At 48.5% G+C, this 17,179-nt stretch overlaps 2 protein-coding genes across 8 annotated transcripts; one reads left to right on the forward strand and one right to left on the reverse strand.

Moving 5' to 3' along the window:
- The first annotated feature begins 439 nt into the window (after positions 1–439).
- Positions 440–6,340, forward strand: ZFP57 (ZFP57 zinc finger protein). Of its 2 annotated transcripts, XM_019634381.1 has the most exons (6): positions 440–663; positions 2,026–2,136; positions 2,673–3,183; positions 3,634–3,760; positions 4,204–4,308; positions 5,077–6,340. In XM_019634381.1, exons 3-6 carry the CDS (start codon positions 3,058–3,060, stop codon positions 6,321–6,323), a joined length of 1,605 nt encoding a protein of 534 aa, XP_019489926.1. In that variant the 5' UTR covers positions 440–663; positions 2,026–2,136; positions 2,673–3,057; the 3' UTR covers positions 6,324–6,340. The 2 variants fall into 2 exon arrangements, with proteins under 2 accessions (XP_019489926.1, XP_019489927.1); XM_019634382.1 differs by lacking the exons at positions 440–663; positions 2,026–2,136 and having other exon boundaries at positions 3,090–3,183; positions 3,263–3,760.
- A 118-nt stretch (positions 6,341–6,458) lies between these two features.
- MOG (myelin oligodendrocyte glycoprotein) lies at positions 6,459–16,506 on the reverse strand. 6 transcript variants are annotated; one of them, XM_019634385.1, is made up of 8 exons: positions 16,026–16,501; positions 14,495–14,842; positions 10,297–10,410; positions 8,992–9,012; positions 8,678–8,698; positions 7,953–8,069; positions 7,644–7,664; positions 6,459–7,239 (listed from the first exon to the last, which is right to left on the reverse strand). In XM_019634385.1, the coding sequence occupies exons 1-8, from the start codon at positions 16,105–16,107 to the stop codon at positions 7,226–7,228; spliced, it is 738 nt and encodes a 245-aa protein (XP_019489930.1). In that variant the 5' UTR covers positions 16,108–16,501; the 3' UTR covers positions 6,459–7,225. The 6 variants fall into 6 exon arrangements, 5 of the variants coding, with proteins under 5 accessions (XP_019489930.1, XP_019489928.1, XP_019489931.1 ...); XR_002122943.1 differs by having other exon boundaries at positions 7,644–8,069; positions 16,026–16,500; XM_019634383.1 differs by having other exon boundaries at positions 6,459–7,664; positions 16,026–16,506.
- Between the last annotated feature and the right edge of the window lie 673 nt (positions 16,507–17,179).

Here is a 17,179-nt window from a genome sequence, read left to right on the forward strand (position 1 = left end):
TTCCCATCCTCCAATTCCCCAATAAAATCTTTAAAAATAAATAAAAAGCCGATGAGAAAGGAATTGGGTTCGGGTAAGGGGCCAAGTTAAGTAGAACTTTACCTGGGCACGGTCCCCTCTTTCCCCTACCTGTCTGCTATCGTCATCAGGTAAATCACGTTGTGTACGCTCCCTTTTGCCCTTGCTTTTCTCAGATGCCGTGTGCCTCCATGTCGCTTTCTGGAGGCCTGTGAGGGTCTCGTTTTTGTCCTTTGGGCTCTAGGTGATAGTGGTTGGTGGTTGTGTGCTTTTATCAGAGGTTTCAATTTAAAATTGAATCCTTTTTCCAAGAGTAAATGAAGACTGGGAATAAGGAAAGATCCTAGCGCTAGGTGGCACCAGCGGTTACAATTGGTTGGAGGGGTGGGTTGGGGGCGGGGCGGGTCCCTTCCCTCCGCCCTCTTCCCTTCAGGCGTCTTATATTGTCAGCACTTGACGCTGGCGGGCGTACAGCCTCAGCTGAGTCACCCGGCAGCTGACGCGGTGGGCTGGAGGGCTGAGAGGGAGCGGGCCCGGGCAGGTTGTGGGAGCCTCTCGCCTACGGCCCGGGAAGGAGTGCCCTGGGGTGGAGCTGGCTCGCCGCAGGCCCCCGGGAAACCCTGCGCCCCGAAGTCTTCGCCGCGGGTGAGTAGGGCAGAGGGGAGTAGAGCTCGCGGTGGTCTGGGCTAATGGAGCGTGTCTGTCCCAAAAGAGCGTGTCATTCCCATACTCTTCCGCCCGTGATCTCCGCAGGCGAGGAGAGAGCATTGTGTTCTGATCTTGGAGGAGCTGGGGCCCCTCGGGTCTACCTGGGTTAGTCAGGGGCGTGGCCCGGTGCTCCGACCGCTCTGGCCATGTTGGGGACTCGGCGCCGAGGAGGGGCTCCTGGCACTTGTTGAGAAAGTCGGGATCTCAGAAAGGAAATTTCGGGAGGCAGACCCGCGTCGGGCAATGCCGTCCCCGTCAGTGGGGCCATTTTGAGCACAGACACCCCATCCAGTGGGGGTTTACAAGCGCCTGATGTGCTGCGCAAAGGTGAGCACAACCGCCATGGTTCCTGAGGGCGGAGGCCTGCAGGGCGGGGTGCGGGAGCTGGGCGCGCGGCGGCACGTGATGAGCGCTGCGGCCGGGCCAGCACCCACCGGGCCGAGGTCGGGCGGCAGGGCTCGGCAAGCAGCTGGAAACTGTCCTGGAGAAACTGGGCCGAGAGGGGCGAGAGACCAAGCGCCGTTTTGCTTGGCTGAAGGGCAGAAAACTCGAGTGGTGGAGCGCCCGGGTGGCGGCGGCCAGGGCGGATCCCACTCGTTCTCAGAACTGCTGTGGGAAACCATTGACCGGTTTGGGGTTAGAGAGAGATTGGGTTGGACCCAAGAGGACTGGAAGATGGCGGGTGACACATTCCCTCGGGGGATTTACATTCTGGCAGGGCAGGGACAAGCCCCGGACCAGGTAAGACTCCCTGCCTCCCTACACCAGGCCGCCAGCAGGGTTGAGCTCCACGACTGTGGGAGACAGAAGTGCCCGGCAGGCGTTCAGTCCCCACAGCCATGCTCCCTCCCCAATCCAGAGCTATTGTAGTTTAGAATCGACCTGAGGCCTCTTTCTACCAACTCCCGGCAAATGCTGTTTTGAGGACTAGTGACAGAAGTGGGTCTTTCGTGCCAGAGAACAGGAAAGCCAGCGCCTTGAGGATACTATTATTGATGCTGTTTGGAAATGTTACCTTTATTGTGTTCCTCTGGAGAGTAGGAAAATAAGCCAACCCTGCACACCTCACAGAATGATTGTGAATAGTTTAGAAGGAAAGGAAGGAAGGGAGGGAGGGACTCAACTTCTGATCCCAAGAATGCACCTTTCATGTCAACTTTTTTTTTTAGCTCTCCATTTAACTCCATTGCCAAATGCCCTTTTCCTTGCTGGAATTTTCAATTCATCCCCTGTCCAAAAAAGTGAAAGAAAAAAAGTCAACAGGTTTTTATGTCTTTATTCTTCTCATTCCATCTCAAGAGGGAGAAGAAGTGGAGTGAGTGGCTATCAGCAAGAAGAGCAGGAGATCAGCCTCGTTGCTTCGGAGTAGGACATTTGCTCGTGCGCAGGCAGCCCCACTGCTGGGCTCGTGTAAGCCTTGAATAAGTGTTTGCTGTTGGGTTGTTATCACTTTTATTTATTTTTTTTTACAAGGAACTGTATATATTAAAAACCCACAGAATTGTATATTTGTTGCTCCTAGATGGGATCTTAGAGAGTATCTCCTTTAATCTCATTTTCCAATGAAACCAGATCAGAATGAAGAGAATTGTGTAAAGTGCTTTGTGACAGGTCCTGGGCTGGTTACTCGGGTACACACTTTCTGTCCAGAATGCTGCTCTAGAAAGTGCTTTGAGACAGTGGAAATCATGTCCTCAGTGGTACAGAGTCTGGGCTTTGAACAGTGGTTCTGCTGTGGACCAAGAGTATCCTTGAGCAACTTAGCGTCTCTGCATTTTAAGTTAGTTAAAAAGAGGCTCGTAACTGTTTCCTGACAGGACAGTGCTGAGGGGATCACATGGCACAGAGCAGGAGTTCACTAACTTTTGGAATTCCTTCACTAAATAGGGGACCTGTTGTTCCTCACTCCCCCTCTTGCTGATGTGTTTTTCTCTCTTTGACCTTAGGTTCCTAGAGGTGAGCACCAGCCAGTGGTTACACGCAGGGTGAAACTGAAGGCAGATGCCTTCATAGCCCCAACCTGGCATTCCTGGACAATGGCAACTGAACCTGGGATGACCGGGTTCCTGAACTCTGTAGCCTAGGCTTTTAGGGAACCAAAGGTGTTCTCAGTTGTAAAAGAGGAGAATTTGGACGGAGAACAGAAAAGGAGGACAGCCCCTTGGAGCAGATACATTTGTCACAGGAAGCCACGTCAAACCCTGGGGACTTTGGAACCCCCCCCCCGCCCCCAACCACTTGCTCAGTTACTGGGAGGTAGAGAGCCGCAGGAAGGCATCCAGTCAGTCCTGGAGGCCAGGCCAGGAGTGGATCAAGCTAGGAAGAGACGCCATGGAAGAGAAGGTGTTTGGCCAGCTGAAGCCCATCGAACCTGTAAAGAAGCTGCTCCCTTGCATGGACCAGGAGGCCCAGCAGGAAGCTGTGAGGAAAGAGTGCTGGTGGAAGGCCTGGATGAAGGTGAGGAGACCAAGCTAGAGAGAGGGAGGGACTGGGTCCTAGACTCCAGGAGCTCTTTCATCTGTTCCCCTGTCTGCAGGTCAGATGGGATCTCAGACTGTTTCCAGGTGAACAACACCCAGGAAAGTGGGCTGCAGGGCTTCTCAGTCTCCTGCTCCACCCTACGTCCTTCATGGAGTACCTCCTAAATTCATCAGACTGACAGCCTTTTTTCTTTTGCTTCCCCTCCTATTTATATTCAGTATAGCCCTCCCTTTTCTCCTGTATTTTCCTTCCCTCCTCTCCATCCTTCCATTCCTTTCTATACATCACAGTTGTTGGCTTTGTGCTTGTCTTTTCATATTCCTCCCCTACTTCCATCGTTTGATTCTTCTCTTAGTTTTCTGAACCTTGAGCTTGGATGTCTGTCCCTGTATGTATACAGGCTCTCTGTCTCTCCTGCTTTTCCAGATGCCAGTCACTTTTGAGGATGTGGCAGTAAATTTCACCCAGGAAGAGTGGAACTGTCTAGATGCCAGTCAGAGGGTCTTCTACCAGGATGTTATGTCAGAGACCTTCAAAAACCTGGTGTCTGTGGGTAAGAGGCTGGGGTTCCCTCAGCAAGCCCCCTATCCCAAGACCTTATGACCTCTGGTTTCCCTGAGCAGGTAGATTAGCTCACAAGCAGCTTTACTGACCCTTGGTTTTCAGGTGTGAAAGATCTGGGTCACTAAGCTCAGAGTAAAAGGAAAAGAAATGAAAGCCTGCCTGAAGGCAAAGATAACACTTGTAACATGATGACAGTGTACTCAAAACATGCAAATTTGCCTACTCACCCAATCAGTATTTGCTGAGTCTCTCCTGTTATGTACCAGGCACTTAGTGAGGAGCTAGTCTTTTGAGTGTCCCCTCCCTGCATCTATATGTCCCAGATTATGGTTCTTAAACCAAGGATACGAAAGAAGATATCTGGTTGTCCCCATCTATTATGAAGGGACCCAGCCGGGGACCTCAATTCATTCTCTTCTTCCCACTCTCCAGCTAGACTCTTTTTGTCTAATCCAGATCTGATCACTAAGCTTGAACAAGAAGAGAAACAGTGGAGAGCAGGGCTCCATAACCCAGACATAGAAGGCCTCCCTTCAGGTAAGAATTACAAAGGACAGAGGAAGGATGGGAAACTGCCTAAGAGGGTCAGGGCTCTGTAGATTATCTCCTAGCCCGTATCCTCCCAGCCTGGTCAGACTTGGAGCTGGAGGAGACCTTGAGATATCTGCTCGAGTCCCTCGGCTTCAAGAGGATGAATATATAAGCCATTAGGACAAGGGAGTAGCTCCAGTTTCTAGGGATTGTAGGTTGCTTATGTCAGTTGTCCTTTTTCGATGAAAAAGTCTTTTCTAAGGAAAAAGGAAAAGAAGGGGATGAACTTGATGCTGAGTTGAAGGGACACTTGTTCCTTAAAGTAGAATAAGGACTTGAGAGAAAGGGAAGGCCAGGCTGACCACACATCCTGGATGGCCAGGACAGTCCTGGTCTACACTTGGCATCCTAGATTGATTGTTAGTAGCACTTTCACTCAAGTGTACTAATTTGCATGATATATTATGAGGTCATCTGTGGGTATCAGTGGACTATCTGAGGGAGTGTGAGCAATACTGAAAATGAGAAGAAATAGATTTCAAAAACTGTGGTTATAGGTTAAAATTTTAATTGTTGAAGGATTCCAGTTAGATTTTTATTTGCTTTTAATTTGAAAAACCCAAAAGTTTATTATTAACTCTAGCCCATGAGGTCCAAGAGTGAGGATGAATGTGTTGGCTGGGAGAGTGAGGATAGAAAGGGGGGAGCTTGGACTGAATGGAGAGTTAGGGTTCTCATGGTGACTCTTGTGTTATTCTTCCTCATTCATTGTAGGAGGCAATAAGGAGGAACTTCAAGGGCACCGTCAGGATTTGAGACATGAGGGGACTAGTGGTGACAAGGTCTCCCTTGCTTGCAGAGGATCAGGCCTGACCTCTGCTCCAGCTGGGTACATGGGCAGGACTCCATTGTTCCCAGCATCCTGGTCTGGGCCCCTCTTTTCCTGCCACACCTGTGGCAGGTGTTTCAACAAGCGCTCCAACCTTCATAGCCACCAGTTTGTTCACAATCCTAAGCAGACTGACAGCTGCAGCCAGTGTGGAAAGTCATTTCGGAACCCCAAGGCCCTCAGCTACCACAAACGCATGCATCTGGGGGAGAGGCCTTTCTGTTGCTCACTCTGTGACAAGACCTACTGTGATGCTTCTGGACTGAGCCGTCACCGCCGTGTCCACCTGGGTTACCGGCCCCATTCATGCCCCTTCTGTGGGAAGAGCTTCCGGGACCAGTCTGAGCTCAGACGCCACCAGAAGATACACCAAAACCAGCATCCAGTGGCTGGAAACCAGAAGCATGTGAGGATTACAGGCACCACGGCTGGAATCCAGGAACCCACCGTCAGGAGCCAGGGGCTCGCAGCTGGGAGCCATGCACCAGTGGCCAGGGCCCAAGAACCCATATTTAGAACCAGGGGTCCTAGAGCTCCCATACAGTCATCAATAGATAGGAACCAGGCACCAGTTATTAGAACCACAGGGCCTGTGACCAGGACCCAGGCAGCCAACCCTGGAGCCCGCTGCCTGGATTCCAGGTCCAAGTCTTACCTACCAAAGCCTTCAAGACTCAAGGTCTTCTCTTGCCTTTATTGTCCCTTGACTTTTAGTAAGAAGACCCACCTCTCCAGGCACCAGAAGGCCCACCTCACAGAGCAGTCAAATGGCTGCTTCCGCTGTGGCAAGTCCTTCAGCTCGTTCTCTGGGCTGGTCAGGCACCAGCAGCAGGCTCACTGGAAGCAGAAGGCCTACCGTTGCCCTGTCTGCGACCTCTACTTTGAGGAGAAGGAGGATCTCGTGGGTCACTGGGGGACCTATAAAGGCAGGAGGCTGTGCCGGGACAGTCCTCAGAAGTGCTGGGCCATCCTGGGCCAGTGGCTTGGCCTCTTTCACAATGCCGCCCCCATGGCAGGGAAGGGGGTGGGTCTCCTAGGATCCTTGCCCCCAGGAGAGTGGGGGAAAGGGAGGAAGAAGGCATGCAGGGCGGGAAAAGCAAACCGGACAGGGAGGGTCTTGGAAGATAAATAAATGCTCTTTCTGGCTGAGGTCTTCCTTTGTGTTTGGTTTTCCTGAGGACTGATCTCCAGGATAAGGAGCCTGGGGTAGGTAGGGGAAGAGAGCTAATGGGAATAAGGAAATACAGAAAGGAAAACGAACAAGAAGTGGCACATGGAAACTTGTATTATTAATTAGCACCTAGCTTGTTTCTTTGTGTCTCAAACCATCACGAAGTAATTGCTGAATCAGTGGATACTCTGTTGGTATGAAAACAGGAGAAAAAGGATGAAAGGGGGGAAGGCGTCTGAGGGACCCATCTGTACAAGTCGTGGGAGTACAAGGGAAGATTCTAAAGCGGTGCGTGGCCCGCTTGTGTCCTCTCCTTCCTTAGCTCCTCTGTAGGCTGCCCGGGCGAGATGGAGCTCTGGCCAGCATTCTGTGGGCTTCTCCCAGGTCCTCACTGCAGTTCACCTCGCTGTCTTTGATGTCTTGGACTTATCTTGTTCTTTCCCTTCCACCCTCCACACCTCAGCTCTGCCCATTGGGCCTGAGTTCTTGGAAGAAATAATCATTTGCAAAGTTGGCATGCTGCAGGTTGCCCCGAGGTCCCTGGTCTTCAGCTCATGGTGGACCATCCTGTGCGTTACTGTCCAGCACAGGTGTCCTGGTGAAGAACAGAAGGGGGAAGGCTTCCAGATAGAGGAGTTGGAAAGACGTAGGTAACAAAAATGGAAAGAGCTGGGGAAAGGTAGTTGACAGAAGAAGAGAAATCAATCTTATTTGGAATTTAGATTGAGTGGTCCTGGAAGTGCAAATGGGAATGTTCCCCCAGCACAGAGGCCAGTGAGTGTGCAGCTTGATGAATGCGACATCCACAAGGACCAATCCTTGGACCAACCAGGCTCTCCACTTATGCCAAGATGCAGCGTCACTCAGAAGGGGTTTCCTAGAAGGAGAAAATAACTTGAAAAGGCTGTCAGTTTCTGTCATGAAACCATTAAACCAGGGAGAGGAAAAGTCCGCTAGGATCCTCCTGTCTGCATGCCTGCCTCAGGGTTGGTCTTGGAGGCGAGGCACAGGAAGCTGCCATAGGGAAGGGGAGAGAGTCACCGGGCTGGGGTTTTGCCACAGGCGCACTGAAGGTGCAACAAATCAGGCAGCAGGTGGGAGTGCCCCCCCTTCCCTACCACCTGGAAAGCTGGCGTCAGCTCCTGCCTCAGAATTCCTTCCTCCACCCATGCAGCCAGCCCCTCCTTTCCTCTGGCTTCCATCCCTCTCCAGCCCCCCTCTTTCTCTTGCCGCTTCCCTGTTGTTTTGTTCTCAGCTTACAAGAGGGAGGAGAAAACTTACTTAGCTCTTCAAGAAATTGCCCTGAAAACAAAGAGAAATAGATGATTGGTGGAAGCTGACTGGCTCATTCCCACCGCCTCCCTGGGCAGATTCCAGGAAGCCACCCCTCCCTTTTCACTAAGGGACCCCACAGATGTCAGTAAGTGGTTCTTTTCATGGCTGAGGAGCTTGGGGTTGGCCAAAGGGACAGAGGAGGAAGGAACCCCCTGCTCCCCAAATTGGGAGCCCTGGGTCATCTTTCTGTCTGCCACTCAGGCCTGACTTGGTCTTCACTGCTCGCTGGTCCTGTTTGCTGCCCCACCACTGTACCTGCTAGTCTTCGATGGAGCCAGTTGTAGCAGATGATCAAGGCAACTAGGGGTCCGATAACCGGCACAATTACAAACAGGGTTATCTTCCAGCAGGGCACCCTCAGAAAGTGGGGATCTGAACCGTTCAGCACAGAACAAACAGGATTAATGGTGCTCTCCTTTATGCCCCACATAGCCCTCTCCATATAGTGTTTTTTAACGTGTTGCAGAAATCTTAAAATATTGCCTATGTTTATCTGTATTCTGAAATGACAAGTTGTTAGACCCAAATGACATGCTAGTGGGGCTTGGAGTCTTCACTCTTCCTCCAAGAAGCCTTCCCTGATTAGTCATGTATAGTTACTGGTGCACTCATGAAAACGCCACCATGTGTTCAGTTGATGATATATATGTACTTGGCTCTCCAGTTAATCCATGTGTATGCATCACCTCCCCAGCTAGACATCAAATATTTGTGCAAAGGGTCTGTTTACCTTCCCTTTGTATTTCCTGAAAAGAAATAAGGTGTCTACAGTGCTTGTGATGAGTTAACAGGTAAAGCTGTTAGTTTAGTGCCTGACACAAAAGTGTAGTGTATCTATTTGCTATTATCTTACCGATTCTAGATGCAGGTGACTTATTCAAAGAAAGAAAAAGAGAGGGAGAAAACAACCAGGAGCCAGGGGCCTTGATTTCCACAGTGAAACACCAAGATGACGGGAGGACCTGTACCCAAGCACTTACCAAAAGTCCTGTGGAGATTCTCTGAAAGAGGAACAAATGGAGAGGGGCTTAGCAGGCACTCCAAGGCGATACTTGCTCCTTCTCTGAGCTTTTGTTATTTAATCACTTAAAATTGTGTCTATCCTGGCTGACCGCAGGGAGGAGGAATGAGATCTGCAGTTCTCAGCTGCTTTGAGAGTTTTAAATAGTGCATTTCCTGCCCAAAGGGAACACAAGGTATTGGGACAAAGGCGAACTGTGGTCTAGGAAAATGACTTTCAGTTCTGCAGAGACCAGAAGGGCGGGATTGAGGAAGGAATGTGCCTGGAACTCACCTATCTCTGCTCGAAGTTTTCCTAAAATAGAAAAAGCAACATTTTTAGTTCCTGCTCTGTCATTAGATGGGCATTTCCACACCCAGGGCCCTGGGCCTTTGTGCAGGTTTCTGCCCAGCCCGGGAGCATCCTTTGAGTGGAAAGAGCACTGGATTTGGAGCCAAGAGTTGAGGCTCTTTCCCTGGCTATTGTCTGGGATAAATAGTGGGAATAAAAAATGTGGAGAACAGGGAAGACAGCGATGCCTCAAACAAACAAGGTTTTATTACCTTCCCCACTGCTCTTTGATCCTTTCCTTGGGTGGTTCTCAGTTCACATTGTCACTCCCCCCTGCTGGGTTGTCACTTTGCAAGTGTAAAGCCACTTCCCATCTGAATGAGGAAGGGAGGAACTAAACGTTTAGTTGAGCAGTACCTGGCACTTTACATAACAGAATTTAGGAGGGAGGATGTCATCTACCTGACAGGTGAGGCAACTGAGGCTTGGAGAGTTCTAGTTGCATTCAAACCCAGGTTGCCTAACTCCCTAATCAGGTTCTTTCTGCTCAGCCATGTAGACTAAAGGCTTTTTCCATATGGGAGGAGTAGATAACTGAGTTTCTGGGATGAATTCAAGGGGAGAAAAAAGACCCCATTGTTGATGCCAGCAACATCCGCCCTCACTGCAAGCCCTCCTTGCTGCTTTATCTTCTTAGGAGCGGGAGGGGGAAGAGAAGAATTAAAGGTCCTGAGTGCTTTGGCCTTGAGAACACCTGGTGGGGGGTAGAAGGCTCAGAATGGAAGCTCTGGGCACAAAAGAGGAGCTTCCTCGACAGCCGAACCCGAGTCCTTAGTGTTGAATGGAACGAAGGTGGAAACGAAGACCAGTGACGTGGTAGGGACTTTTACTTACGGTATTTTTATTTAAACCTGACAGCCTAGACCTGTCTGACTCTGAAGCCCACTCTCGCACAGTTGTGTGACACTGCTAGGTGGGGTACTGGGGCCAAAAGGGGGTTTAGGCGTGCGCTCTGCCACTTCCAAGCTGTCAGGCTGAGTAAATCACAGAGCCACTCCAGGCCGTAGTTGCTGCCTCTGTAAAATGGGGCTGTTACTTGCCACCCTCCCTCAAGGAGATTACTTGCCACCCTCCCTCAAGGAGATGCAAGGTCCTATTATCCATATGAAAGCATTTGGTACCGTGTGAAACTTGACATTATGGAATTCTGAGCCCAGAAGGCACTCAAAAAAAAAAATGTTAGCCGACCTGGCCCTAAAAGGCCAGCTCAGTTCGGGCAGGATCCCCGGCTGCCCCCTCAGTCTGTACCTCTCAGTCGGTGCTGCAGGCAGAGGAAGACGAGGCCCACGGACACCTGCAGAAGCAGCACAGGCAGGACCGCGATGACAGCCAGCACGCCGGGGCTGACCCAGTAGAACGGATCTGAAAGACAGAACCGGCAGCGCCCCCTTGTGTCCACCCAGCGCGGTGCCGGGGCCTCAGTACATCAGGCTGAATAAAGGAGCGGATATCACCGAGATTCAAAGAAGATAACACGGAATTCACACCTGAGCTCAGCCTTGAGGGAACAGTGGGGTTTCTAAGGGGCTGGAGATTTAGAACAGGATTTGAGGTTAGGTTTGGGGCTGCTCTTGGGGAACTTTGAGAACCAGCTAAGGGACCTGATCCCCAAGGCCACAGGGGTACACTGCCAGATTCCAAGCTGAGGAGCGACGAGATCTGATTTACTGGCTGCAGGACTGGAGGACATCCTGAGGGACGTCAGTTAAGAGGCCTTGGTGGTAGTGAAAGTAAAAAGCCACAGGAGCTTGAAGTAGGACAGCAGTGGAGGTGCAGAAGTCAAGGGGTCTGGGAACTCAGAGGAAAAGGTACGTATTTATTTTCAGTAACCTTTAAACTGAAATTTAACGTTTCTTTCGATTATGTTTGTAGGCAACGCACCACAACAATATGAATAGAACCTGTGACTTTGTCGTCAATAAAAACCACAAATATTTTCATATCACATTGAGTTGTTGCAGAAATCTCAAAATATCATTAACGTTCGTCACTATTTTGAAATTACAGTAATTATCAGGGCCACCCCATGTTTTGTTATTTTAATATTTTGGTAATTATTTCAGCACAAATATGTTTCATGCATTTAAAACATCCTTCTAAGAAGGGTCCATCAGCTTCAACAGTCCACAAAAGGGATGCGTGACACACAAAAGGGTTAAGAACCCCTTTTCTGGAGCTTTTGAGAAAGGAGGACCCTAGAATTTGGTAACAGTGCATGTGGAGAGGGGTGGGTAATGAGGGCGGGATTCGGCTCCCCGGTGCCCACCCGTTTCCCTTCCTAGGGTCTGCTCCTCCTGCCCCCAAACTCGGCCTGTCTGATCTCAGTGCGCCATGCTGCGGTCGAGCCCCTTTTATCTTGTTCTCTGTTTTAGGGGGGAGATAAACACATTGCCATCAAGGGTAAGGATTAAGTCAGCAAGCGACATGAACCGGTCCAGGGGGGTTTCTTAGGATTAGTCATAGAAAAATGCAGCAAACTCTACTTTCAATTTCTTATTGGAATTTACCTGTAGCAACATGATTTAGCAAGTAGATACTTCAGGTTTGTGGGTGGTTATTTTTGTTTGTTTTTTTTGCACTTTTGTACTTTAACAAAGGCTTAGAATCACAAAAAAGAGCAGGAGACATTATGAGCCTTCTGATGTAAAGCAATAAGAATGTAGCATTATCTGGGAAGTATGCTTGGCAAAATAAATCAAACCTGAATCTGATCGTGCATCTCTAATCTATCAGTTTATGGGAGATACGGGGTATGGAGCCCTGTGTGAAACAACAGGGGATGAAATCCTCAAAATCTAGACTGGGAAACGCACAGGGCAAACACCAACGTGTGCATCTTGTTTGCATCCAATTCAATCAAACCAGTTGTAAAAATGTACCTATGAAACAGCCAGGAAAATTTGAACACAGACTGGATATTATTGACATTAAGGAATTTTGGGGGCCAGCCGAGTGGCTCAGTTGGTTAAGAGTTGTCTTAAGAGCGTGAGCTCTGAGCAACAGGATTGCTGGTTCGATTCCCACATGGGCCAGTGACGCTGCGCCCGAGTTGCCAACAGGTGGCAGGATGGCTCAGCTGGTGTAACAAGATTGCCTGTTCGATGGTGGCTATGCCCAACCGCAACTAAAGACTGAACTCGGCACACTGAGCTGCTGGCCAGATGGCTGAGTGGATAGAGCGTGCGCTCTTAACAACGAGGCCACTGGTTTGACTCCCGCATGGGATGGTTGCTACTCCTACCTGCAACTAAGATAGAACACAGCACCTTGAGCTTAGAGGCCATGAACTGCCGACGGGCAGCCAGATGGTGACTGCCGCCCTCCACAATGAAGATTGAAGAACAGCTTGGCTGGTCCCCTTCCCCCACACTGTTCCTCTCCCTGAATTCCCCAATAAAATCTTTTTTTTTAAAGGAATTTTTGTTAATTTTTAAAGATAGGATGTAATATTGTGGTTATAATTTTTTAAGCATTTTTATATTTGAGTGGTTCATTCTTGAGGATTTAGTGATGAAATGGTAATGCTGCCTAGGCTTTGTCTCAGTAGTTCTGTTGGGTAGGGCGGTAATGAGTGGGGTCAGGTGAAACTGGTCGTCTTTTGGTTGATATTTGTTGCAAGCAGTGATGGGCATTTGGAAGCTCATTGTTATTATTCTCTCTACTTCTGTATATGTTTTAAACTTCCATAATGAAGAGTTTAAAAAAGGATTAGAGACAACTAACTACTAATAAAATCATAAAAATGACAAGAAAAAAATGAAGTCAGGAGACAAGACGTTTTTGAGAAGGAAGGGAGGTAATGTCATCTGAAACTTGCCATAATACAGTCACTGCATTTCTTTGACACACAAAGCTATTTTCACATCCCTGCAATCTGTCTAGAAACAGTGCTTTGTTATCCTGCATACAATGCCACCTGCTGGTCCCAGCCCACAATAGTCTCCATGGAGATACAAAAGTGATGGATTGTCTGCTGTGTTGCTGCAGGTGGGGAGAGGGAAGGAGGGAAAGGGAAAGGACCTGAGGCTCAGGGCCTCAGAACAACTTTGTTCTTCCATTTAACAGCAATTAGCTTTCAAAGCTCCCCTCTATCCACTTCAACTTGTCCACATCTTAATCATCCTGGGGTAAAACAAACAAACAAAAAATTCCAAAGTCATCTATTCACAAAACATACTGAAAATGAAACCCCGGAGAAAGGAAGTGGTGGAAGTAAAATCTACAGGTGACATCTCTTTATTTCTGTGATTATATTCAGACATTTGTTTTACTTATTTATTCACTTGGGCCATATGTACCAGGAGTATATTTCTCAATAATGTGTCTCATCTAATAAAACAAACATATCAGATTTGATCAGCTTGACTCTTGGAAAAAAGCCCACATAGATACTTTGATTAACTTGCAGGTTATTCATATTCCCCTCTAGTAGTACAAACTAATCAAAAATTGATTATTTTGGATTTTGCTGTCTCCACTTATCATTTTTTCTATTTTATTTCTTAAAATTTTTTTCTGAAAATTTTCTCTATCTGTACCCACACATGTACATGTTATACATACTTTTATATGAATGGATGAACAAAATCCTAAGGATAATTATGACCTTTGATTTTCTTTGGTTGAATCACACCCCATACTCTTTCCTTTCTCCTCTTCCCCCAAAGAGAACCATACTAACTTTCCTAAGGATCTCTTTTTGTACTTTTCTCTGAGATACACACACACACACACACACACACACACACACAGAGGGTGCCAAAAATGTATACACATTTTAAGAAAGGAAAAAACTATTAAAATTGTAATAATATACACCGATAACAAACGATGAATATAAGTCATGTGTATACATTTTTTTGGCACCCCCGGTATATATAATATATTCACAAACATAGGGTTTTGTTTTCCCTACATTGTGTAGCTTGCTTTTATCACTCAACAATACGTTGTAAAATGCCTTCAAGCCATCGCTATAGCCCTAAAACAGCCTTTTTTATTTTTATTTTTTATTTTATTTTATTTTTTAGCTGAGCCAACCTGTTGGCAGTTCAGTGGCAACTCAGCTCGGGCCGGGCATTGAACCGCTGTTGCTCAGAGCTCGCACTCTTGAGCGAGCTCTTAACCAACTGAGCCACTCGGCCAGCCCCTTAAAACAGCCTTTTTAATGGCTGCATGACATTCCCGGCAGGCATCACAACATGTATTCAGTCACATCCCTACTCACAGGTATTGCCTTGGTTCTGGTCCTTTCCCACTCTAAATAATGATGCAGCAGACATGTGCGGGTGCGTACCTACTGATGCGCGTACTTCTGTGGAATGGATTCCCAGGAGTGAGATGTTTGGGTTGGAGGATCTCATTTAAGTAAGACAATGATTAAAATCTCAAAGGGAGGTCCTGGTCACCCAACGGATGATACCCAGTGTTACATGGTACTACTCACCTTCCACTTTCAGTTCCATTGCTGCCTCCTCTTGATAAGAATGATCTCGGAAGAAGCAGGTGAATCCTCCTTCATCTGAGAACCTTACATTCCTGATCCTGAGGGTCACCTTCCCCTCACCAATGGCCCCTTTCAGCAGCTCGGTCCGGCCCCGATACTCAGGCGCCTGCTCTCCATCTTGGTCCTTGCCATTTCGGTAGAGATGAACCACCCGAGAGAAGGGTGGCCGGTACCATCCCACCTCCATGCCTGTAGCATTCCTTCCAGGAGAGATGCGACATGGCAATTCCACTTCATCCCCCACCAGAGCCCGGATAGGGTGCCCTGGTCCTATTACTCTGAACTGTCCTGTCCAAGACACCAGAGAAAAGAAACAGCATCAGAGGGAGCCTTGACAAACAAGCCAGTCCATGGGAAGGGCTGCTTCAAAACAGGAAAGGAAGAAGATACTCGATTTTTAAATGGAGTTTTGAATAAACATTTTAAATGGCATTCTATGCCAGGAAAGAGCTCAGTTTTTCTTCTTGAATATTTATATAAATGAAAGGTCTCTGGTTATAGAGATATGGTGAGTGCTCTGGACAGAACATTCTAGCATGTGGTCATCTTGACAGTTGCTGCTCACCTTTCTGCCATTTTATCTCTTCATCCCTGATCCTTCAGCCTTACCTGTAGGCTCCACCTTGGAATGTGATCTAGCCTTGGCTGAATTGGTCCCTACTCTCCCCTTAGGGGTGTTGCTTTTGTCACTCCTCCACTGCTGCCTCTCTCCACCATTTCTCAGCCCTCTGTCCTCCTTCCCACACTGTTCCCAAACTTTTCTCCTCTGAGACTTTGCACCCTGGAGGTGGCTCTGTCTCCTGTGCCTCCTGGACCCTGCCTGCCCTGTACATACTCCCAGTCTCTTTCTGACGTGAATGTGTCTCTTAGACTATGAGCTACTGGAAGATAAGGCTGCTTCTCCATCACACTTGCCACTATTTCCTGAGGGAGGTCAGGGACTGGGCTTCCTGGTAGGTGGTTCCCTGAAGGTGGGATCCTGTCTTCTGTTTCTTTTATTTCTCCCCAGCTCATGAAACCTCTACAAAAACTTTACAGTGCCTGATAATGAGGAACAGAACTCTCAGACATGACAAGATACTACAATCCAACAAATACTGATGGAGTCTCACTGTGGGGCAGGCACCGCTACACGTGTTATGGACCTAATCTCACTGAACCCTGACAGCAACTCCAAGAGGCTGTTATTGTTATATCCCCGTGTGATAGGTGAGAAACCCAAACCTCAGAAAGGTGAGAATGAGTTGAAGGAGAGCCTGGATTTAAGGTCATGTTATGGAGTTAGGGCTCTATTCTGAAGACTGTAGGAAGCCGCTGAGGTTTTCTGAGACAGGGACAATGTCAGCGTATCTATGTTTCACAAAGATAATTTGCATAGCAACTTGAGGATGAATTGAAGGGGGTGAGCCCAGGGAAACTAGCCTTTCTGTTCTTGGAGTCTCCCTAAGGCAGAAATAAAGATCAACCTTACCTGCATAGCTGGAAGACAACTGAAGGAGGAGGAGGAGGCTGGGGAGGCAGCTGGACAGAGAGGAGCTAAGGAAACCCGCCATCTCCACGCTCCCTGGAGACAGAGAGCCCCTGCAGCAGGGTCAGGCCAAGTGGAGGCCCTCAGGACGCATGTCCCCGCCACTGAAAAAGCCTGAGGAGGGATCTGGGAGGGCGGGGCTCCCAGGACTGCCTCCTCCCGGCCATGCTGCAGCTGTGCTCAGGGGAACAGCCCACGTCATCCTTGCCAGGCACTTACACAAAAGGGCTACAGACTCAGGGATGGCCAGGGTTTGTTTTCCCCACCCTCTCAGAGCTACGGAGCAGAGGCTGCCTGGTACTGGGCCTTCCTCCCCCACTCCCTTCCAGCCACCCAGCCTTCGAAGGGGCTTCTAGGATCTGACCAGTTGGGATCAGGACTTCTCACTCACTGGACCTCAGGAAGAGGCTCGTCCATGTAATCTGTAAGGTTCCTTCAACCTCTGTCCTCCTAGTATTAGCCAAGGGAGAGGGATCATTTGTTGGCTTTTTAAAAAAGAAAGCACGTTTAGACTTGGTCTCCTATTTCATAACTGTCATTACTAAGCCATTCTTCTTGATGTCTAATTTCCTTTGCTCCTACTGCACAGCCAAACTCCCTTTCTTATGTTCAGATGTGTGATGGGTCATTTGGCTTAGTTAGCATCTTGCTCCCAAGGAATATACTTAGGGAAGTCATGAGTTTGTGAGGGAGGAAGAAACTTTCCTCTGCCCCCCAGTTTCTTCTGGCTGGTCTAATAATCAAATGAACATGAGACAGATTAGCATGAGAAGATGACCAATTTAATTACATACAAATGTATGGGAATTCTGCATACATGAGAGAGTGAGACATCCCACATACAGGAGAGGTTCAGGGACAGAAAGTTAAAATGAGGTGTATATAGCATTCTGAGCTAAGGGGGAGGTAAGGTGCCTTGGGGCTTCAGAGGGTCATTGCAGGATAAGGAGAAGAGCAGATGTTTAGTAATTAGTTTTCCCTGCCCTATCAATAGGTAGAAAGGTTATCTCTGATAATCTGTTATTATGGACAGGGCCCGTAATTCAAGTTCTAGGTAGTTAAGAGGAGGGCAGAAGTTCCTCTTGAGCCCACAGGGT

The sequence above is a fragment of the Hipposideros armiger genome, unplaced genomic scaffold (genome assembly GCF_001890085.2).
Source record: "Hipposideros armiger isolate ML-2016 unplaced genomic scaffold, ASM189008v1 scaffold_1618, whole genome shotgun sequence".
Lineage (NCBI taxonomy): Eukaryota > Metazoa > Chordata > Mammalia > Chiroptera > Hipposideridae > Hipposideros > Hipposideros armiger.